The following is a 23,065-nucleotide window of genomic DNA, read 5'->3' as shown; positions in this document are numbered from 1 at the left end:
ACTCACATTGCTCCTCTGTATGGGAAGAATCATTGTAGGGAGAGACCTAGTTGCAGTTCACTGCTGGGCTAGGCCACAGGCCATAGCCAGCAGTTGAGACCTTTTCAGGAGCTGTGTTCATAAGCAGTCCTATACAGCAGCATGATGTAAGTAGTGCAGCAGCATGGTGATGATGTATTGCAGTGAGCATAGTGCAATGAAGGGTGCACAGTGCAGCATGAAGGATGCACCATAATGATGATGAAGAGCAGCATGTTGGGTACAACATGATGAGGTACAGCTCAGTGATGGTGCAGCACAGTGATGATAGACATGGTATGATGGCACAGCATGGTGCAGCACAGTGATGATGGGTGCAGCATAGTGCAGCATGATGAATGGTGCAGCATAGTGCACAGTGACAATAGTGCAGCATAGTGATGATTAGTGCAGCATGTTGAGATGCAGCACAGTGATGAGAACAGCTCTGTGTTGGGTGCAGCATGGTGATAGAATCACCTTGGAGAATCAGTTGAAGCAGTATGCCTTCACCTGAGTTCAGATAAGCTACCTAATCTGGTATCTTCTTAGTGAAGATCTCGGCTCTTATTTTGGCAAGTCAAAGTGTTGACTTCTGATGTATATGTACTATCTCTCTCTCTGCTGAACTATTGAAGAACATAAAAAGAATTGATCAAGGGTTTCCCCACATTGGGGTTTGTCCCTGGCTGGCGCCACATCTTGTGTCCTCTTGTCTTGGCTTGTTTTCTGCGATGTATGTTTATGTTCTATCTGCATTTTACTATCATGCTAAATGTGATTGCTAATCTGGAATTGATATTGAGCTAATATGGAAAATTGAAGTAAATTTGCTCTCAGCGTAGAACATATCTAAAATTAACATTAAAAAGTTAAAAAAGGAAGAGAAGCCACAATAAGAAAGCTAGAGCAACTTACTAGTTAAGAATCTCTGATTGACAAAGAAACAATGACAGAACCAGTGGTATCTTCATAAATAAAAGTACAAACGATGGACTATAAAACTGTCCTACTAAATAAAAATTCAATGATCAACAGAGTAACGTAAGTGTATGAAGAAAACATAACATCAAAAGTGAATCAAGAAAACAATGCAAGTATGGCAAGGAAAGATCATGTTACAAGGACACCATATCCACATCTGAGTTGATACTTTAACCAATCAATGTATCAACATTGCTCGGAAAAAAAACAAAATTCAAACTATATTCCAAGGAATATTAATTCGAGTACTGTTGACTCTCAAAATAGATGTCATCTTGGGAATCACAATACAAAAATATCTATCCAAGAACCCTGTAAATTCACAGTTACAAAACAGATCAAAATAGGATGGTCTGACCCTTTCATTATTCAAGAATTCTACTCAGCTCTTCATCACTCATCATCTCAAAACATATGTTCCATTTGGCACTGGCTGGGAAGTTTCTTGTTTGATTTGTAACTGGAATGGTAGTTTGAACAAAATGGTCACTCAACTGTTTGGTATTCCGAACTCTCTAATAACTCATGCTATCACGTAATTCAAACTGCCCACGAAAACATTTGAACTCTCTTCCCCCCTCCCCCCTGGCATGACCGAAAAAGGCATGGGCTAAAATTGCATGTGAGTAAGAAGCCATGTGTCTTCATGGAAAGTACACATTTATCCTATCTTATACCTAATCCTATGGACTAAGGAATACTAATTAAGCAAGGTTAACGATTTAAACTTATCAACAAAATAATTTTATCTTTCTTTAGCCCCCTTGAGCCCCTGAAGTCCCTTTTCTTTCCCATCTTGTGGAGTCATAGCCCCCCATTCCTTCATCCTTCTATGTCTGCAGCCTATGATGTATTATTTTTTGAATATCATTCAATGTGCAATTTTACATATTATAGCACTTGGTTTTTAGCCATTATCATATACCTACACATTGTTGATCTGGGAACCAAAACTAGGGTATTACATTATTACATAAAACTAATGCCAGCATATTATCTCCTGCTAACTGGCCGCAATTATTAATGAAGAAAATCATGTCTCGGACCTTTATGTCATTCAAAGATTCATGAAACAGTTGTGTTTGATCAAGGGTACAATACAGCAACCTAATATGCAAGCAAAACCCTCAAAGACCAAGCACTTGAGTGCAAAGGTTTTATCAAACAGTACAGGCCTTGGACAACAGTTGACACACCCCTTCACTCCCTTCTTGCAAAGACACCAAATATCCATCAAGTGCCATGCCAAAAAACCCCATCACAACATATTCCCAGACAAAAACACCTTAAGTAGCTTGTCAAATTTAGCTGTGCTTATAAGTCCATTGATAACTTATTTCTGTGCAAAACTTAACTATCTCCCTAAGTCCCTACTAGTGCTCATATGTTGTGCTGCTTCAAACTGTACTATCACTATGTTCATAAATACATAATTTAGAACAGATGTGTCTCACAAACTTCCTTAATGCACATCATGTGACAGAGCTTCCAGTCCAATTGTCTACTTCTGATGATTTAGACAAATAAATATAATTTCCGTCATTCTTACTTTTAAAAAATATAAAGAATCAATGCAGGTTTTGCAAAATAAAATTAACAATTGGGTCTAGACTGGGAGTTTGAGAGTAGTGTTATCCTCACTACCCAATTTCCACATGTGACATGTTGAGCATTTAATGAACATATTGTTGACAATGTTTTGCGCTTTTACAGGATCCGGTTTACCCTGGGTACCATCTTCATAATGAAGCAAAGTGCCCAGAGGGTTTCCCTGGGATATACATTGCACGAAACATACATATAAACAAAACTACTTTTAGGTCCTGCCCCCTCAAAATCCTAGAGCTCAGCAAATAGTTCAACTTTATTTTATTGGTAAGCTGCTACATTCATTAAAAATTTCAAAGCTTCCCAGAGGTTATGTGAATCAATCTAGAACAAACACTTGTACTGCCTTTCTGAGAATCAGAGATTCAACCAAATTTGATTGAACTCAGATGTTTAGGCCAGTTACAGTTATTAAAGCTTATGTAAGATTCATGGAGTTCCCAAGTGTCAAGAATTTTTACTCCATTAGAATGAAAACTTTTCAGCCATTGTTCAAGACAACTTCAACTAGTATATGCTGAGAACTAGGTAACTGCTACATTTCCAAGGGCAGTCATATCATACTACCAAAAATGTCTAACGAGTCAATGTCATAGAAGATACCTTCAACACAGAAAGCAAATAAGGATCGATGTCTCTTTGAGCAATGCGATACTTGGAAGCTGAAATTAAGCCAAATGTTGCTTTGTATGGGAGCATACCATCGTCCTCATCAACGATTAGTAATCTGTTCGCACGTGCTACTGGTGATGGGTCCTCAATGGAGTCTCTGAGTTTCAACACCTTCTGCATTTGCACTTGTATGAGTATAATGATTCAGGTTTACTATATTAATTGAAAATCTGTGATGTACCACAATATTAAAGTTGCAATAAAAAGGACACGAACCAGCATTTTTTTTAATTCTGCATTAGCTCTGACAAGGGACTTTATGGTTGCCTCTGAAACTTTATCATTAGTTGAAGGATTCTCCAACAAGGGCCACGCTGTAGACTGCAATGCAAGTAAATAATGGGCATGTCATAGGAGAGGTTGCAGAGGCCAGATTACAATGGTGCTTTGGAAGAACAAAAAAATACCTCAAATTCAATGATGATTTCATAAGCCCGCAACCGCTGTAAAATGAGTGAGGCAAGACATGCAATATCGTGCCGTTGTTTTTGTAGGAGTAACCTTAAGAGAGTACTGTAGCCCTCACTAGAACCTTTTGGAACAGCGCCACCTTCACGTGGCAACCATCCTAATAAAGCTTCACAACCAACTGCATAACGACATGCACGTTCAACAACCCCTAAGACCATAAGGGTGGTTGCAGTTGATCTCCCTGAATCATGCTGCAAAATATCAACAAGATGCTGCATCACACCTGCCTCCACAAATTGACGGCAACCTTCTGCATCTGTGCACAACAGATGCATTGTACTCAATCCCCCTATCATCTTATCTATCTGTTGATGATGGACAAAATAACACAAGTTACTAGGATACTTTATCCATTTGATAGTTACATCTTAATATGAAGAGAAACAAAAGCACATCCAATAGAGAGAACTAATCACCTGACTGAGCATGGAAATGCCATTAATGCTTGACTGCTTATCAACTTGAAACCATTGCTGGAAAATATTCACTACAAGATCCTCTGTAACCAGTTGTGTCATTTTTTCCATCTCGAATTGATGTTCTGAATTTCCACCCTGCAAATCATCTATCTTTGAAAGAAGCTTTCTATACAAGTCCATGAGCTCATTTTTAGTTTCAACTAAGTTAGACAAAATTATTTGAGGACTGTTGACATCAGATGGAATAGTCTTGTTACGCTTATGATTCCCTTTGATGACTGCAGCTGAAGAATCAATTGATAGGAAAGGAGATGTTGCTGACAGAAGAACCTTAATCAATTTTCGTGCACTGCCTTCATCAAGAGGCATCTGACCAATCTTTACACTCAGATAGAGGATTTGTTTCACCAGGGGCACTTGCAAAGGTTCCATGGTATGATGCAACTGTCGTAACGAAGATATAGATTCCTCGAATGTTGGTTTGACAGGCTGCAATGCCAAGGGTAGATCCTCAATCTTTCCTTCTGCAGGGGAACGGACAAGGCTTGCCAAAGAATTATCCAAATCAAATTCGACACTGAATTGCCCTAGCTCTTCAGCAGTATTCCCATATACCACTAGTGAGAGAATGCGATAGCTGCCTCTGATCACAAGATGGTTTGTCACAACAGGCTGAAAAAAAAAAACGAAATGTGTCAATTCCACAGCCAAATGTATGGCACATTAAAAACATTAGCACTAAAACATTTCATATATTTCTAGATATTGATCCACAAATCATAAAGAGAATTCAAAAGTTCACATATTTCTAAATCTGCCAAAACATTACAAGCAAAGTCCACAAAGAAAGTTATTTACAATGTATTCCAAAAATCTGAGGCTGGACAATTCTAATTTTCTTATTTTCAGTATCTTTCAAGCCTCCAAAGTAGTTAAAACTTAAATAGCAGATGTAATTTAACATATACTTTTGATACGAAGGCATTTGCTAGTACAAGCTTAGAACTTTGGTTCAGTTTTTCAAATCCTTCCAAGGTAATCAGTACAAAGTAATACATCTAATCCTGAGTAACATGGCACATAAGAGTAGGCCTACGTGTTGCATGTCCATGTGTTGGACGCCTTGATATGCATGGCATGCCACCCTAGGTTGTTTGACACATGTTTCTGACACCTTACCCTAATGTGTCCGGACATATCAGAAACCTAAAGCACCAAAAACATTCAAAAATTTTCACGAAACTTTAGTAAAGGCATGCAATGTGTTCCAATGTGTCAATAAACATGTCTTGAATGTTATGTTTTAAGGGGTATATGTGTCCCACGTCAAACACTGGAATCCCCATGACTATGCATCCCCATGTCCTAGTATCAAGTGACCTAGATCTATTCTTTTATTTCCATATCCAACAACATTGCAAAGGTGCATTGTCCAAACAATATCCAACAAAAATGTGATATTTTATGCTTTGAACATAATTTTAAAACTCAGACTCAGACTTTCACTTGGCTGCCTATCAACTTGGGTTTTGACTCAGATCAACAACTCAGTTTTCAGAAAAATACATAAAATAATTAAATTTTAAGTAAAAAAATTCCTTTAAGAATCTAAACCATTACAGACAAAATACAGAAATTTAAAAAAAAAAAAAAAATCATCTATATACCATCTAGGGGTGAATATATCAAAATGGTACCAAGTGCAATACAAATCAGCAATAAAATACATAATCAATGATGCTCTAAATGGCCTCTAGAATCCAAAAGCCATCCTACAAGGTATTGGCCTACTACAAATAACTGATCAACATGATCTATCATCAAACTCAATCACCAAATTCACCACTCCTAGAAAAAGGATCAGAAGCAGAAGCTACAAAAACATCATCTGCCTCAGAGTCTTCAGAGTTCAGACACCTCAAGGACATCTGCAACCTCAGTAGTAGTAGCAACAGTAGTACTGTTTGCACCTGAAACCACACCTTGGCGAGTGATACAAAATTAACTTAAATGATGAAATTTCAGCCTGCAAACTTAGAAGAAATCCCCCTTCACTGGTCACTACAACTTCTCCTTTCCTTTTGGCCTGCTGCATGCAAGCCACAGGGGTGGTGGCCCTGGTTTGCTGTTGGCTGTCCTCCCAACTGCAAACTCAAAACACTGTGAAAAAGCAATATAAATAGTCTTATGACAGCTACTAAAACTGTCAAGGAAAATGGATCTTTAAGAAATCAATTGGAAGAATTTTCTTTTTAGAAGAGAACTGTTAGAAATGGAAATGATTATGAAGAAGAGGCACCTGTAAATGATTTCGCATTGGTCAAAATACAAGGGAAAAAACAGCACTGCAGGTCCGCAAGTAAAAATCAGAGATTGACAAAACATAAAAGTTGAGAACCAAGCACAAGATATCTTTATTTTGTATTAATCTAAGTGTTGGTTGCACTACAGATACCCAACACAAAACCAATCTGCTGATTAACTCCTTGCTAGACAAGAGACCTGTTAGAAATCAGAGAAAGAGTGGAGAATCATGTAGCATGGATGTTGCTCTCCTCTGCTCAGAAATCCCAGCTATGGATGATCCTTCATCACTTCTTTTATAATTGCTTTGGTGGTATATGTAAATTTTAATTTGACCCAATCACAGTTTGCAATCTCAATAAGTTTCAGTTTCTTGCTGTTAGGGTTTAATGCTCAAACAAATGCATTCAGAAACTGAAATTATGAAAGAATACGCATTGAATCATTTACTGCAAATGCTGAGGGGAAACTTGAGAAAATAAGCACATAAAATGAGACAAATTTCAGGCAATGCCCCTGGAAAAACCCCAAAAGGAAAACCAGTAGAGAGAGAATTTTTATTATGAGCCCACAAAAAAATAAAATGAGTTTACAGCAAATTTCTTTTCCAGCAACAATTGACTGTACTTATCTTGAATTCTGCGCCACTTCACCACATCGAAAACTGTGCCAAGTGGAGCAAACTCGCTTAGTATTGGCAGAAAAAACATTTTATTAATTGAATCAAAAAGTAATGATTACAATGAACGAGGGCTCTGGCTTTAAATATAGCCCAAAAGCCATTACATGAGGGGGCTGATCTCTAAAAATGAAGTTAACTAAGTTAGTACAATCATTTTATACAGAACGTTGTCTCCCTCTCAAAGGAATGCTTTGTCCTAACAGCATACTTAACGATGGGTGTTGTTGATGAAATGTTTGTCTCCCAAGAGGCTTCTTCCTTTGGTAGGTTCTTCCACTTGATAAGGTACTCTTTAATTACTCGAGATCATAATTTTCTTTCCCTGGTGGTAACAATTCCTTCCAGTTCTAAGACGAACTTGCCTTTATCATCTAATATCGGAAGCATTGTCTGTGCTGGTTGGTGTTTGCCCAATGCTTTTTTCAGACAAGATACATGGAAAACGTTGAGAACTTGACTATTATCCAGAAGGCTTAAGTTGTATGCTACTTGGCTAATCTTTTTGTTAATCTGATACAGTCCATACAACTTTGGTGCCAATTTGTCTTTTCCTTTCTCCTTTAGGGATAATTGCTTGTAATGCTGAAGTTTAACAAATACCCATTCTCCTATTGAAGAATCTGGGCAAATAAGTGTAGTGTGATTCTTCGTTACTTGATAACAATTTGTGGAGTCTTTTTACTTTTTCTTGTTAGCTTAACCTTCTTCTTCTTCTTATTAATGCATGTGTGTATATACTTCATCAAACTGCTACCAAAACATAAGAACAAGAACACAAGATATTGGCTTTTTTCCAAGGCCAAAACCTCTCTTCTCTTGAGAGGAAAACTCTTTCGTGAATTTCTCTTATTGAAGCTTCTATTGATGAATGCCAAACCCTAGACCCTTGATAAGAAGATCCTCCAAGCACAAGTCAAGTCCTTTCAAGATTACTTCCCCTTGCAACACTTCATCCTTCTCCTTCCAGCACTTTGTCTTCCTCCCTTCGGCACTTCTTCCGACCACTGTGGAGACCTTAGATTGTATGCTCTAGGACGAACCTTAACCTTTTCTTCCTTCACTTGAGATGGAGCCTTCCTAACTTGACAAGATGTTGCCTCCCAACCAAGCCTTCTTCTCTTTCACAAAGATTGCAGACTTAGAGCAGCAGTAATGCAGCCCTAGTTCTTCGCGCATGTAAGTGAATACCCTCACAAGAACACTGTTAGACTTCTCCTTCTTCCTTCGCTTGTATAGCATTTTTCCTTGCTTGAGTGAGTGAACTTATAGGCACTCTTTTCTAGCCCAAACACTTCTCCTTTATGACTGCAATAGGAGAGTTCGATAAGAAAACATAAGAGCCTTCTTTGCCTTCGCACGTGTGACTATAGTATGCTTCAGATCAGCCCCATTAACTTCGTTATTCTTCCTTGCTTCTTCGCTTGAGTGGGAGGCCCTTTAGGCCTATGATCATAGCCCAAATAATGAAGTTTGTGTGACTGTGATTGAGGGATGTTATGACAGCAGAGAGACCCTCTCCTTCTTCACACGTGTGACTGTCTTTTAGCCCTAGAACAGACTTCCAAAGCATCGGTATTTCTTCATCCTCCTTCGCTATACTTGGAGACCTCTTTTCTTGACTTTTTCGTGCCCTTTACTCGTCCTCTTTCTCGTTGATTTCGGAGATGATATCGTTTTCCTTTGAGGAGGTCGAATGGCTCCTTATATAGGAGTCTGTCTCCTTCTTTTAGGCCGACTAGAGGCTGACATGAAGACTTGAGGCCGACTTGCTTGATATAATTCGGATTGCTTCTTTTGATGGTGCCATTGCTTGGAGGAGGCTTATGACTTTGCTTGGAGGTCTTCTTATGACCCTAATACATATTATTGCATGGTGTAACAAGCCCTTAAGGTCTTCAACCTTTTCTTTTGACTATTTGACTCACCTATAGCACACTATAACTAGTGCTAGACCTATTTCAATGAGCAAGAAACTCATTGGCATATATTATAAGAATAATATTCCTTTTCTTGAATAAATACAAATAACAAAAGTACATTTATGAAGACCTAACCTAGTTACATTTCCTTCAACATCTCCAACTTCAAATTCTCTCTCTATTCTGTGTCTGCGGCTTCATGTGATTTCTTGCAATACTTAGATCTTCTTTTAATGCTTGAAAGACTCTTTGGGTTTCTTCTAATTGATCCTTAACTGCTGGAACTTTTGCCTTGGTGATGGCTAAGTGCATCCATTTAGGAGGTTCATATCCGTACATAGCTTGATATGGGGTCATTTTTGCAAAAGTGTGATAAGTTGAATTGTACCACCATTCAGCAAGGTGTAACCACTGGGCCCACTTATTTTGTTTGTGTATTGCATAACAACGAAGGTAAGCTTCTAAGCACTTATTGATAGTTTTTATTTGACCGTTTGTTTGAGGATGATATGCAGAACTCATGTTGAGGTATGTTCCAATTTGTTTGAAGACTTCCTTCCAAAAATTCACTTTAAATTTGGCATCTCTATCACTAACAATGACTTTGGGAAATCCAATTAATTTGTAGACATTCTTGCAAAATATCTCCGAGATCTCTTATGATGAATCTGATTTCTTTATTCCTATGAGGTGTGCATATTTTGTAAGTTTGTCTACTACTACAAGAATTTTATTTTTTCCGTCTCACATCGGTAATCTTTTAATAAAATCCATTTGTATTTCTTCCCACTTTTGGTTTGGAATATTTAAAAGGTGGAGCAAACCCTGTTAAAATTGACAAGAGGGCCAAATTCCACTTTGGACAGCTCGTTTGATGGAGATGATGATTGCATTGAATTCCTCTTTTCAAGAGGAGCAAAATCGACCCAGAGATCATCAAATTTGGACAAGGGAAACTATATTTTTGAATTATAAGCCCACATGTGCATATTTATTCATGGCAGCACTAAAGAAAATTGGATACTCTTGGAAGGCTATAAATACAAGTGACCTCCACCTCATTTGGACATTATCATGAGGCATTATTCTATTCTCTTTCTTGTTTTTGGCTCGCACAAGTTTGAGGCAAATCCATGGAGGAATGGGTTCGCTCAAAGGTTGGAACAAACGAAGTTCGTTCTTCACGTTAAATACTCCAGAAGACTTGGAATATGTAGATCTCCATTGAGATACAAGAATACATATTAAAAGTATGAATAAGAATGATGTTACAAATGAGAATGAGGGGCACGCTTATATACTAGGCAGTGCCTCTTCATGGAAGGTCATGTCCCATTTAGACATGCCTCTTCAGTACTAATTACTAATTAACTAATCATTATTACAATTATCCTCATTATTTATATTTATATTATTTATATATATTTTATTCGTAACATTGCCTTCCTCCTCAAAAAAGCTTTGTCCTCAAAGCTTGTTGATGCAAAAGGCTTGATCTCTTTTTCGGTTTCAAATGTCTTCTCGTCTCAGCACTGTCATCTTCGTTAATACAAGTTGATATGATCTTCTAAGTGACAAACTAAATTGTCGCATTGAGAAGGGATCCGACCATCCTAGATTAATCTTTTGTGGAATATTTTGATCACTAGAATTTTGTAACGAATTTTCATCATAGGACTAGATTGAGGTTACATCAATATTCTTTGGAACATCAGTTTGTTGTTTCTGTTCTAAATGGTCCCGATACATAGCTTGGTTGAGTTGTCTACTCTCATGATTCGGATGTCAATAGGGAACTTTTTTGGTTTGACGTTCCCTTATTAAGTGTGTGGAAATTTTTTGATTTCCTTTTGGTATTACGGTTGTTGAGTTAGGTACACAATCTTCGTTCGGAATTTTCATCATCAGGATTGTAACATGTAAGTGTGTTTTTCCTTCAACTGATTGATCCTCTTCTTGAGTTCTACTATTGACTGGTTCAGTATTTGTTTCTCTATCTTCAACTGGGGATGTTACGATTGGCGACTTCAATACTTCCTCTTGGATACAATGTTCTAACTTGTCTTTTAACGACTTCTTGTCCTTCTTAAGATTTTTAATTTGTGTTCGTAATTTTTCGCTATGATCCTTAAGTCGCAAGACTTCTTCATTTCTATGAAGAGTGATTTTGTCAATTTCATTTTGCATATTTTGTAATGCTTTTTTTCTTCTTGAAAAATTACTTTTGAAATATCTTGGATGTCTTCTAGTGTTACTGGATTTGGCTTCGCGGTGACATCCTGTAGTGTTATTTTTTTCTTTTTGTAAGAAAATGTCAAAAACGTTTTTTCTATATTTAGGATGAAGGAACCAAGGGTCTCCATCAGGGTGAACCTAAAACAATCAATGTCACCTTGATCATTCCATAGGGATCGAACAGAGAATTGCAATATGAAGGTATAATCGCCAATATTTTATTTGTAATTCAGTTATGTCATATGGTTTTCTACCAAAGCAGTGTAATTTTTCAATTATATTTGACTCCGGAATCACCAATCGGTTAGCAAGGTTAGAGTTTATATAATGTTTCCCTTCAGTGGGAGAGATAGAAACAATAACATCTTTTCCTGCAAGAGTCCCTTTAATTTTGAATAGCACTAGAGCAACACAGCGTGAGGATCCTAAAAATCTCCCTTCCTTCAATTCTGAATTAGATGACATTTTTGTTTGTCAAGATAAGCTTACTTCGAATTCCTCCAATAACTGCATGCACTTTAATTAACAATTTTACTTCTCAAGATCCGTTGTAAATAACCAAGAATATTCAATTTAATCTTCACTTGGACCCTTTAGAAGTGTTGATTGTTAATATGTACACTTGTAAACATTTTTTATAATATCTCTCCCTTTAGTGATAAAATAATGTATTTCGTACTTTTTAATCAACTTGAACCTTAAAAGTATCCCTTATATATATATATATATATATATATTAAACAGCTTTTTTTTTAAAATACCCTTTATTACTTCCTTCTTTGTTTTGTTTATAGGTTTTACTCACCCAGTCATGATTTTAAGGTGATAGGGTGATCTCTTCATAAAAAATATAAATTTTACAGAGTTTAAAAATATAACTTTATTTATAAAGTTATAATTTGGGACTCGTTGTGACTCTTGGGAGGTGGCAGTGGCAAATGGATATGGACGCAGTCGCTTAAACGCTTGTGGTCAATATGGATTACAGGGACTACAACTATGGTGAAGAGGCTCGAATGGGAAGGAGCAGAGAGAGAAATGTGGTCAAGGCGGCAGGTGCGATTAGGGCAGTAGGAGTTGCTGCAGATCGATGATGCCAATGAGCGTGGTTATGGTGATGTTAGGGAGCATAGGGTCGATGGCGAATCAAGAATACGGGGGTCAAAGAAGGACGTCGATGGGTGTGTGTGTTGAGATCACGAGGAAAGGTGACCAAGGTCTGTGCGGAACCACGGTTTTGACTGTGTTGTGTTCCGTGTTCCAAAATCCGTGTTTTTCTTTCAACCGGCTGAGGTCGCTACCTATCAATTCCCTGAAAAATCTCTTGCTCTGTTATGAATTGCTTGCTCTGTTCTGATTTGTCAGCAATTTGAGTCCAAAATTCGTGTTCTTGTTGGGCAATAAATAGACAATGGTTGGGTTGGCGGTTGCATGCACAAAGGCAACGGCTGGTGGTTTCGAGCAGTAGGAAGAGATGGCGGTTATAGAGAGTCGACTGGCGGCAACAAAAGATGGCAACTGAGGATGGAGGGTGTTTGGCCAACACATTGTGTTGGATGACAACGGCTGGAGTCTTGGAGACGGGTATGCCAAGCGCGGTCGGTTTACTGTCGAGGCTATCGGTTGTCGGTTGTGCATTTTCTTTCGTTCTTTTCTAATTTCTATATATGTATTTTTTTTTTGTATGTTGTTTTTTTTTCATTCGTTTTTTTAACTATTTTTATTTTTTTCTCTTAAATAATTTTTTATTTTTTTATTTTTTAAATATTTATGGCCAAATGCCTAATAGCAAAAAAAATGGAAAACCTCCAAAATTTTGTAGCGAAACGCTTCAACGACAACAAAGTTGACGACTTTCGACGGCCAAGGACCTGGATCGAAGAACGAGCTCTGTGCAGCGGCCAAAGGATCGAACTGCTCTGATACCAAATGGAACAAACAAAGTTTGTTCTTCACGTTAAATACTCCATAAGACTTGGAATATGTAGATCTCCATTGAGATTCAATAAAATATATTAAATGTATGGATAAGAATGATGTTACAAATGAAAATAAGGGGCTTGCTTATATACTAGGCTATTAGGGTCCAACCCTAACCCCCTTATTTATGTAATAGGGTCGAGTCATAGTTATAGTTAGTTAAAGTGTCAATAAAGCCCAGATTAATAATTGTAAGTGATTGACCCGCATTTAAAGAAGCGACCACAGTTAGTTGCAAATGGGCCATGGTATTAGATAGATGGTATTAATAAGAACCACAGTACTGACACATGGTATTGCATCTATGAATCCTATATAAAGGATAGAGACACCCCTTGAGGAGCGTTGTGTCTTATTTTGTAATTAAGCCCAGCTCTATTGCAGGTTGCCCCCTCGAAGAGGTAAGTGAACATTGCTTTCCTTTCTGAATAATAAAATACATGCTATTATTTCTTATTGTTTTGTGTTTTGGGTATATTTCTTCGCATATTTGGTATTCTGGTATCTTTTCGCAGGTCAAGAGTATAACAAGCGGTATCAGAGCACTTTCCAGGGCCGGTGGGATCTCCATTTTTAGCAGAATTTTTTTTTGCTAGAGACATGTTACGGCGTCTTTAAACCACAGGATTTGTCGTTGAGCACATAAACCTGTGGATTTGGGGACGCATGCACGCAGGAAATACAAGTGGTGGTCACGCTTGTTGGTCTCCCTTGTAACCCCTGTGGGCACCCCTTCGAGTGGTAGCGCATTAGACAGAACCGCGCACGGACTGTCTTCCAAGTACCCTCTGGGTATATCGGAAGCCCCTTAGGCTCTCTTGAAACCTCGCCATAGATAAACCGTCGGTCGTCTTGCTGCTACAGTACACGAGAACAACACTTAAGGAGATTACTCGCACATACAATAAGGTAGTCGGTTTGTACGACTAAGGGCACGGTTGATCCTCCTTGGTTAGTGCCCTGAAAGATTGGGCCGAGTACTACTGTCGGACCCTTATGTATATTGCGATCTGTAGCACCTGACACTCCTTGAGACCATAGTTCCCTTGTCTCTCTCTAGATCACGCATCATCTTTGCCAGATCAGATCTAGCAGGTTGGGTTCTGTCGCAGCCGCAACAATTAGTTCTGCCATTCAGATCTATCAAATCCGCCAATTAGATCTATCAGATCCACCAACCAGATCCAGCAGTTTGGGTTCTGTAGCAGTCGCAACAATCAGATCCACCATTCAGATCCAGCAACAGGTGTTCGATCACTGCCAGATTCCTACTCATACTCTGCAGTTGAGGGTTTTGCCGACAGATCTGACTATTTGTGTGGCTCCTATACCTGGGCGTGATTCTCGTAGGACATTGGGCAGAATTAACTTTTCTGGGAATCAACTACTGCAGTATTCCTAAGCCCATAAGAATCAGGTCGACAAGCTGAGCAAGGTGGTACCATTCACTTGTCAGCGTCAAAATTTTTGGTGGTCCCAATTTTTTTTCACAGTAACGACAAGTGCACCGGATCTGTGCATGGTACAAACCAGAGCTCAAGCTATGGCCAATAAGAAGATAGACACCCTTGAACAAAAGTTGGAGGCATTAACGAAGCAGATCCAGACCTTAAATGACACAATCACAAAGGGCAAGTCGAGGGAACAATTGGAGGCATATGATTTTAATGAAAACCTTGAGGGCGAGTCTAGCCATTCTCTTCACTTCTATGGAAACCACCAACAGTCCCAGCCTCGACCGCCCAAGTTGGACATGTATAAATTTGATGGCTCTCATCCGGCCACATGGCTAGCACAAATGGAGCAGTATTTCACATTGAATCACATCAGAGATGATGCGACTAAGCTAAGTGTGGGAAGCCTGTACTTGGACCAAGAAAGATGGCAATGGTCGTAGTGGCATCAACACTGCTATGGAAGGCCAATGACTTGGCATATATTCTCAAAAGCCCTTTCTCATCGCTTTGACCATGAATCTAACTTTTTGGATCGTCTTACTAAGCTCCGACAGATAGGCACAGTGCAAGAATATATTAAAGCCTTTGAAGCATTAGCCTTCCGCATAGGAGGTCTAGCAGATGAATTCTACTTGGAATGTTTTGGCAGTGGTCTCAAAGACGCCATACAAGCCCATGTCCGACTGCAACACCCAGTCTCATGGCTGGCAGCTTGCAAGATAGCTTGTGAAGTAGAACGTGCGTTAGTGGCCCAGTCGACTCATCCAAATTTCATAGCCAAGGGACACCCCACCCAAGCTCCGAGCACTACCCAAACACTTAAGGTTCAAAAGGTGTCACTAGCGGAAATGGTGGAAAGAAGAAAGCAAGGATTGTGTTACTACTTACTACTGTGATGAGAAATACTCCCCGGGGCATAAATGCAAGGAACCCAAATTCTTTCAAATTGATGCTACTGATCACAGTTCATCTGAGGAAGCCCCACCATTTGAAGGACCAGAGGAGGAAGATGAGGACAATCAACCGGACAATGAGCTCCCAGCTACACCTGAAGAACCAGTGATCTCGCTTCATACTTTGGCAGGAATTTCTTCTCCCCAAACTCTCAAAATCAAAGGTTTTATTAAGCATCGCCCTGTAGTAGTCTTGATTGATAGTGGCAGTACGCATAACTTTATCCATCAAAGAGTCGTTGAAGTTGTGCATTGTTTTGTCAGAGCAGTCCCTAATTTCCAGGTCCACATTGCCGATGGGGGGGCAATGAAATGTGAAGGCCGCTGTGAAAATGTCAAAATTCAAATGGGGAATTATCACCTAAAGACCCACATGTTTGCCATCAACATGGGTGGGTGTGAAATTGTCTTGGGTGCTGAATGGCTCCACACACTCGGACCAATCACAATGGATTTCCAGGAGTTATATATGAGCTTTAAGCAGAATAACCACACACATACCCTCCGCGGACTCCAGGTAGGTGTTCCTTCTATCATCAGCTCGCATAGCATGGAAAAATTGTTAAAAAAGGGCCACCATGGAGTTATAGCCCAATTTAATGCCATCCAGGCCTTCGAACCCACTTCTCTTCATATTCATCCTGAGATGCAACAAGTTTTAAACAACAATTTTCCGGTCTTTGACAAGCCTCATGAGCTTCCACCCTCGAGAGGGGAACATGATCATAGCATTACTTTGGTCCCAGGGGCACAACCACCAAATGTGCACCCATATAGATATCCTTTCGCCCAAAAGAATGAAATTGAAAAAATCATCAAGTAACTCCTGGAAGCCGGTGTCATTCGTCCTAGCATTAGTACTTATTCATCGCCTTTGGTCATGGTGCTCAAGAAAAATGGGGAATGGCGTATGTGTCCAGACTTCAGGGCCCTCAACAAGCTGACAGTCAAAGATAAATTTTCCATTCTGGTTGTTGATGATTTGTTGGATGAACTAAATGGGGCTCAATTCATTACTAAGCTCGACCTTCGCTCGGGCTATCACCAAATTCGCATGAAAGAAGTAGACATTCCAAACACTACTTTCCGAACTCATGAAGGCCATTATGAATTCCTGGTCATGCCATTTGGTCTCTGTAATGCCCCATCCACTTTTCAGAGCCTCATGAATCACCTTCTCAAACCATATCTCAGAAAATTTGTCCTTGCTTTCTTTGATGACATCCTCATCTATAGCCTCACCTGGGAAAAACATCTTCAACATGTAGATCTGCTCTTGCAACTGCTCTGGAAGCAAAAATTATTTGTCAAATTGTCCAAGAGCTCTTTTGGCATGGAAGAAGTTGAGTATTTGGGCCACATTGTGGGGCGTGAAGGTGTTAGGGTGGATCCCAAAAAGATCCAGGCAATGCAGGATTGGCCTCAACCAAAGACCGTGAAGAGCTTGAGAGGATTTTTGGGTCTCATCGGCTACTATCGCAAATTTGTCCGCAATTATGGTTGCATTGCTAGACCCCTCACTCACCTTCTCAAGAAAAATTCATTCCTTCGGAATGATGAAGCGCAACAAGCATTTATAGCTCTCAAACATGCCATGTGTTCCACTCCCGTATTGGCACTACCCGACTTCACCAAATCTTTTGTGATTGAATGTGAAGCTTCAGGTATGGGTATTGGGGTTGTCTTAATGCTAGAAGGTCGACCCTTGGCCTTCACTAGCCAACAACTAAGTGGGACAAATCTGGGACAATCTACCTATGAGAAGGAGATGATGGCCATCTTACATGCAGTAGATACCTGGCGACCATACTTATTGGGGCGGCGTTTCCAAATCCGCACAGACCATCAAATCCTTAAATATTTTTTGGAGCAACGCCTATCCTCGCCACAACAAAAAAAATGGCTAGCCAAAATGTTGGAATATGATTATGAGATAATTTACAAGAAAGGGCGCGAAAATGTCGTAGCGGATGCTTTATCACGCCAATTTGAGGAGGAAAGCACCCTACCCATTCTAGAGTGGATTGAAGAGGCTCGCAAAGAATGGTTTGCACATCCCTTACTCTCCCAACTCATTAATAAATTGCAGGCAGATCCAAATTCCACAGCAAGCTACTCTTGGCAAGATGAGATTCTTCGCTACAAGGACAAACTAGTGATATCACCAACATCCACTCTCAAAAGTTTCATTTTGGCAGAGTTGCACTCATCTCCCACTACAGGCCATTCAAGCTTTCAAAAGACTTATGCTCACACTCGACGTTCATTCTTTTGGACAGGCATGAAAAAGGACATTCTTACTTTTGTAGCTGAGTGTGATGTGTATCAGCGCCACAAAGGAGAAACAGTCAAATCCCCAGGCACATTACAGCTATTGCCCATCCCTGCCTCAATCTCGATGGAGGTTTCTATGGATTTCATTATGGGTCTTCCAAAGTCAGGCAACAAGTCAATCATCATGGTGGTTGTGGATAGATTAATAAGTATGCTCATTTTTGCGCCCTACCCCACCCTTTTACACCAGCTTTGGTGGCTCAATCTTTCATGGAACAGATCTTCAAATTGCATGGCATGCCCACTTCCATTGTGTTTGATCGTGACCCGACCTTCACGAGTAACTTTTGGCAGGAACTCTTGAGGCTACAAGGTACCCAACTACAACTCAATACTTCCTATCATCCCCAAACTGATGGTCAAACTGAAGCAACCAACAAATGTCTGGAGACCTACCTCAGGTGTTTCACTTCAAAAAAGCAACATCTATGGGTACAGTGGTTACCTCTAACCGAATGGTGGTATAATACTAACTATCATGCCACCACCAAAATGACTCCATATGAAGCAGTTTATGGTCAATTCCCTCCTTCACCTACTTATTATATCCAGGGATGCTCGAAGGTACAAGCAGTGGATCAACTCCTCCAAAACCGTGCAACCATGCTGGCCCACCTCAAAGAGAATCTCCATCAAGCTCAAAATTGCATGAAGCGACAGGCAGACCAACATCATTTCAGAGCGCAAATTTCAAGAAGGGGATCAGGTATTCTTGAGGCTGCAACCATATAAGAAAACATCACTCAAAGACAAAGGTCGTCAGAAATTATCTCCAAAATTCTACGGACCGTATCAAATACTTCAACGCATCGAAGAAGTAGCCTACATGCTAGCCTTGCCACCCACTGTAAAAATCCATCTCGTCTTCCATGTCTCATGCCTCAAGAAAGTGGTTGGGAACCATTGCAGAATTCAAACCAGTCTACCGGAATTGGATGAATAAGGTTCAATCCGGCTCCAACCTGAACAGGTTCTTGACACGCGAGAACAGCACCTGCACGGTCGCACGATCAAGGAAGTCCTCGTCAAGTGGAAAGACACCTCTCCAGAAGATGTGACCTGGGAACCAGCCACTGTTCTTCAGCAGTTTCCACAACTTCGGCCTTGAGGACAAGCCTATTTTTATGGGGGAGGGCATGTTAGGGTCCAACCCTAACCCCCTTATTTATGTAATAGGGTCGAGTCATAGTTATAGTTAGTTAAAGAGTCAATAAAGCCCATATTAATAATTGTAAGTGGTTGACCTGCATTTAAAGAAGGGACCACAGTTAGTTGCAAATGGGCCATGGTATTAGATAGATGGTATTAATAAGAACCATGGTACTGAGTCCTGACCCATGGTATTGCATGTATGGATCCTATATAAAGGATAGAGACTCCCCTTGAGGAGCGTCATGTCTTATTTTTTAATTGAGCCCAGCTCTATTGGGGGTTGCCCCCTCGAAGAGGCAAGTGAACATTGCTTTCCTTTCTGTATAATAAAATACATGTTGTTATTTCTTATTGTTTTGTGTTCTGGGTATATTTCTTCGCATATTTGGCATTCTGGTATCTTCTCGCAAGTCAAGAGCATAACAAAGGCAGTGCCTCTTCATGGAAGGTCATGTTCCATTTAGACATGCCTCTTCAGTACTAATTACTAATTAACTAATCATTATTACAATTATCCTCATTATATATATTTATAATATTTATATATATTTTATTCGTAACAAAGGTGAAATTGCAGAGTCTAAAGCTTGCATCTTTGTTTAAGGGTTTTGGGCCAAAGTCACAGGCATGTCACAGAGAGATTTCGGCTGCAGTCGCTTGCTAGTCGGCTCATCCATGCAACTAAAGCTTTTCAGCCGCACGCACAACATGTCCTCCATGCAACTGGAAACTAGGGTTTGGTTTTTCAGTTATCAGAAGTTTTCCCTCATTGACTGCAGGTTTCCACAGTTGAACGCAGACAATGATAGTTGATTACAGGTCTCTGAAGCAGGGTTTTGAGTATTAGCATTGTTGAGTTCTTTTCATGAATATTGTTTAGTTGATGTTGCTGGATAGTTGTATGGATGAAGATATGGATCATTGTACTCTCTTTTGTTGAACCATTCAATGACAATCTAATACGAAGAAGAATTTGAAAGGGTTTTCCCCATAGTGGGTTTTTCCCTGGTCTCAGATCAATCCTGGTGTCTATGTGTGAATGTTTTTCTTCTATTGTTCCTTTAGGTTCCGCTACATTGACGATGATGATATTGTTCTTTTTACATAGTTGCATATGTTGTTGAATATTGATGTAAATCTTAAAAATGTTATGATGTCATGGGGTGAATTTAATGCGTAAATGAAGAAATGCAATTATCAAAGCAAAGAACATTATAGCCCTAAGAAAAATTAACATGGTATCAGAGTTGGGCTGAAGAAAAGCCATTGAAGATCACCCCTATGAAGACGCCTTTGATGGAAGCATGAGAAGATGGAGGAGACCTAAAAGAACTCTAGGGTTTGAAGGAAACCCTATGCAATTTGGTTATTAAGGTTTGACGTATATTATGAGGTTAAGGTTTGGAAGAAACTCTAGTTTATGGCAAAGATTTGATCTAGAAACCCTACCATGATCAATGTGAAGATGTTCAAAGCACTTGTGACAGATTTGATGAAGCCCTCGATGGGATAGTCTCTATTAGGCCAGGTTATCGATGAAGTTGGTTGAAATATTAAAGGCACCATTGTCATATAGACAATGGACAGTGACTTCTCTTGAAGGTTAGTCAAGAAGGAGATGATCACCTCTCATTGAAGATAAGTACTTCTCGATTTATGGTGCTCCTTTATGTCTTTACTTATTGTTTAGACCTATTGATCTGATTATTGTTTTGATTATTACTTCCTGCATGTATATGTGAGTATTTGGATACCTCCAACTTCTTAATGAAATATGATAAGTGGACCCTTCTTGAGGATCATCTGAGATGCAGGAAACATGGCTAATGCAAGAAGAGAAAAAATAGTGTTGGAAAAGGTAAAGAGGCACTTGTTGAGAAGGTAACAAAGTGCTACAGTTGCACATGTAAAATAAGAAGGTGCATAGTATCTAAACACTACAAGGTATGTATGGTGTTGTTTCAATGTTATGTTTCAGCTGCAATATTGATGTCAAGGTAAGCCCTAATAATGATGAGTATATCACCTTCACAAATGGCTCATGTATGCATATGAAAGGAAGTTTGATTCATGATACCTATGATGAAATGATGCACTTGGTTGTGAACAAGTATCTTATCTTTTAGACATGATGAACTCCCTGATTCTATGAAGCTACTTAATATTGATCTGTGATGTATTGGTATACTTGGTGTTTGGCTAACATCTATCATTTTGGATATCTTGATCCCATACAGAAAGCCAACACCTTGATTCTAATAGATGGTAACTTGATACTATTGATAAGGTTTGTGATAAGCATGGTAACCATGATGATATAAGTGTAACGATGTGATTGATATTCATAATCTTCTTGTTCACTATGGTTAAGTTTTGATGAGTTTGGTAATTATGGCATATGGTAAAACTGAATGCCCTGACTTGATGGATTGAGTTATGTGACAAAGAAGTAATGTTGTTATCATGATTCTTGAAGAATATTCCTATTGGCTACTAGACACTAACCCTTGATGAAAGACTAATGTCATGATGTAATGGTGAAGTAGTTGATACTAACATGATATGACCATGATAAATATGTGATATAGTCTAGCTTTATGATCTAACAGATCTGCTGATGCATGAAAATATTATAGACAGGTTGATGACTTATTGCTGAAGGGAATGCTCATTAAGAGGGAGAAACTCTCCATAAGATCCCTACTCCTATTATCATTTTCATTATGTGTATAGAAGATTATTTATTATTGAAGTAAGATTTATGGACATGAATATACAAAATTCAAATATTTGATATTGTTGGCTGCAACAAAGTTTTGGTCTAAGGAAAAAGAGTTTTCCTTACTCTAAGCCTCAACCGCATGGATGAAGGCCTATGGGTGCTGTTATGCCTGGAGGACACAAAAGTGAAGTTTTGTGCATGAAATCAGAAGTTCACCTGAAGGATGACAATCCTATAGACATGGAGCTGACAACTAAAAGTTCTATGAGCAGAGAAGTTTGAATATTTTCCTTACTATAGAGAATGTGAATGTGTTGTCTAAACTTGTGTTCGCAAGGGACCAAGATATGCATATCAATGTGTCATTATGATTCAACCATTGGGCTTGCGTATAACAGTATTTGATAACAGTTGCAAGGTTTGACTAGATTTGGTTGATAGATATAGATGAGCAGTGTTTGGAGTTTTGACATGACGCATGATTTAGAACTTTGACTTGATGTTGAGATATGATTTGCGCTATAGATCACACTGTGATAACAAATTTGGGTTTTGACCTGATGACTAATGATTTGATTTGACAACTAGTGGTTTACCTTGATAACAATGCCATATGGGAATAGTGACTTATACTGGTATTCAATAGATACTTTATGTTGACATCATTAGCTTTGACACATTGATTGAAGTATAAATAGTTGTGATTCAGTATGAAGTAATCTTGCAATAAATGGATGGAACCTGCACGACTTATCCTTGGTGTATGCATTTGCATCTAATGACAGAAATGATTTATATTATGATCATAAGAATGGCTTGATAAAGTTTGATTGGATAGTGCTTGGAAAATAAAAGGATGTTGTAACTTGACATTTGGATATGAGCTCTACCGATCACCTGGTCCAAAGAATTTGTTAAAGTGATATTGAGTTGACTTAGTTGATTTGATTGCACAATATTGATTTCTGTAAGGTTAAACAAATTGCTTTGGTCAAGTGTTATGTTTGCAGTATGAAGCAAGTTCCCTGATCCTGATATATTCGCATTGAAAGTTATCAGGTGAAGCCAGAATGATGTGTTGATCCAAACATCTACTTCAAAAGTGGTCCAAGGTATGGCTTTGATTTTGGTTTTATATATTGATGGTCTATTCTT

General features: G+C 39.0%; 1 protein-coding gene across 1 annotated transcript in view; it reads right to left on the bottom strand.

Annotated features, from left to right (window-relative positions):
• EMB2016 (mRNA methyltransferase EMB2016) overlaps positions 1 to 23,065 on the bottom strand; it is a 415,939-nt gene that overhangs the window by 297,503 nt on the left and 95,371 nt on the right. Inside the window, 4 exon segments of the mRNA XM_089377553.1 lie at positions 3,214 to 3,396; positions 3,499 to 3,603; positions 3,690 to 4,058; positions 4,170 to 4,844. Of these exon segments, the coding sequence (XP_089233679.1) occupies positions 3,214 to 3,396; positions 3,499 to 3,603; positions 3,690 to 4,058; positions 4,170 to 4,844 (1,332 nt within the window).

Source organism: Pinus tabuliformis, chromosome J (assembly GCF_031772625.1).
Source record: "Pinus tabuliformis cultivar Carrire ecotype Pingquan chromosome J, CPIR1, whole genome shotgun sequence".
NCBI lineage: Eukaryota > Viridiplantae > Streptophyta > Pinopsida > Pinales > Pinaceae > Pinus > Pinus tabuliformis.
This window is presented reverse-complemented; position numbering and strand designations above follow the sequence as displayed.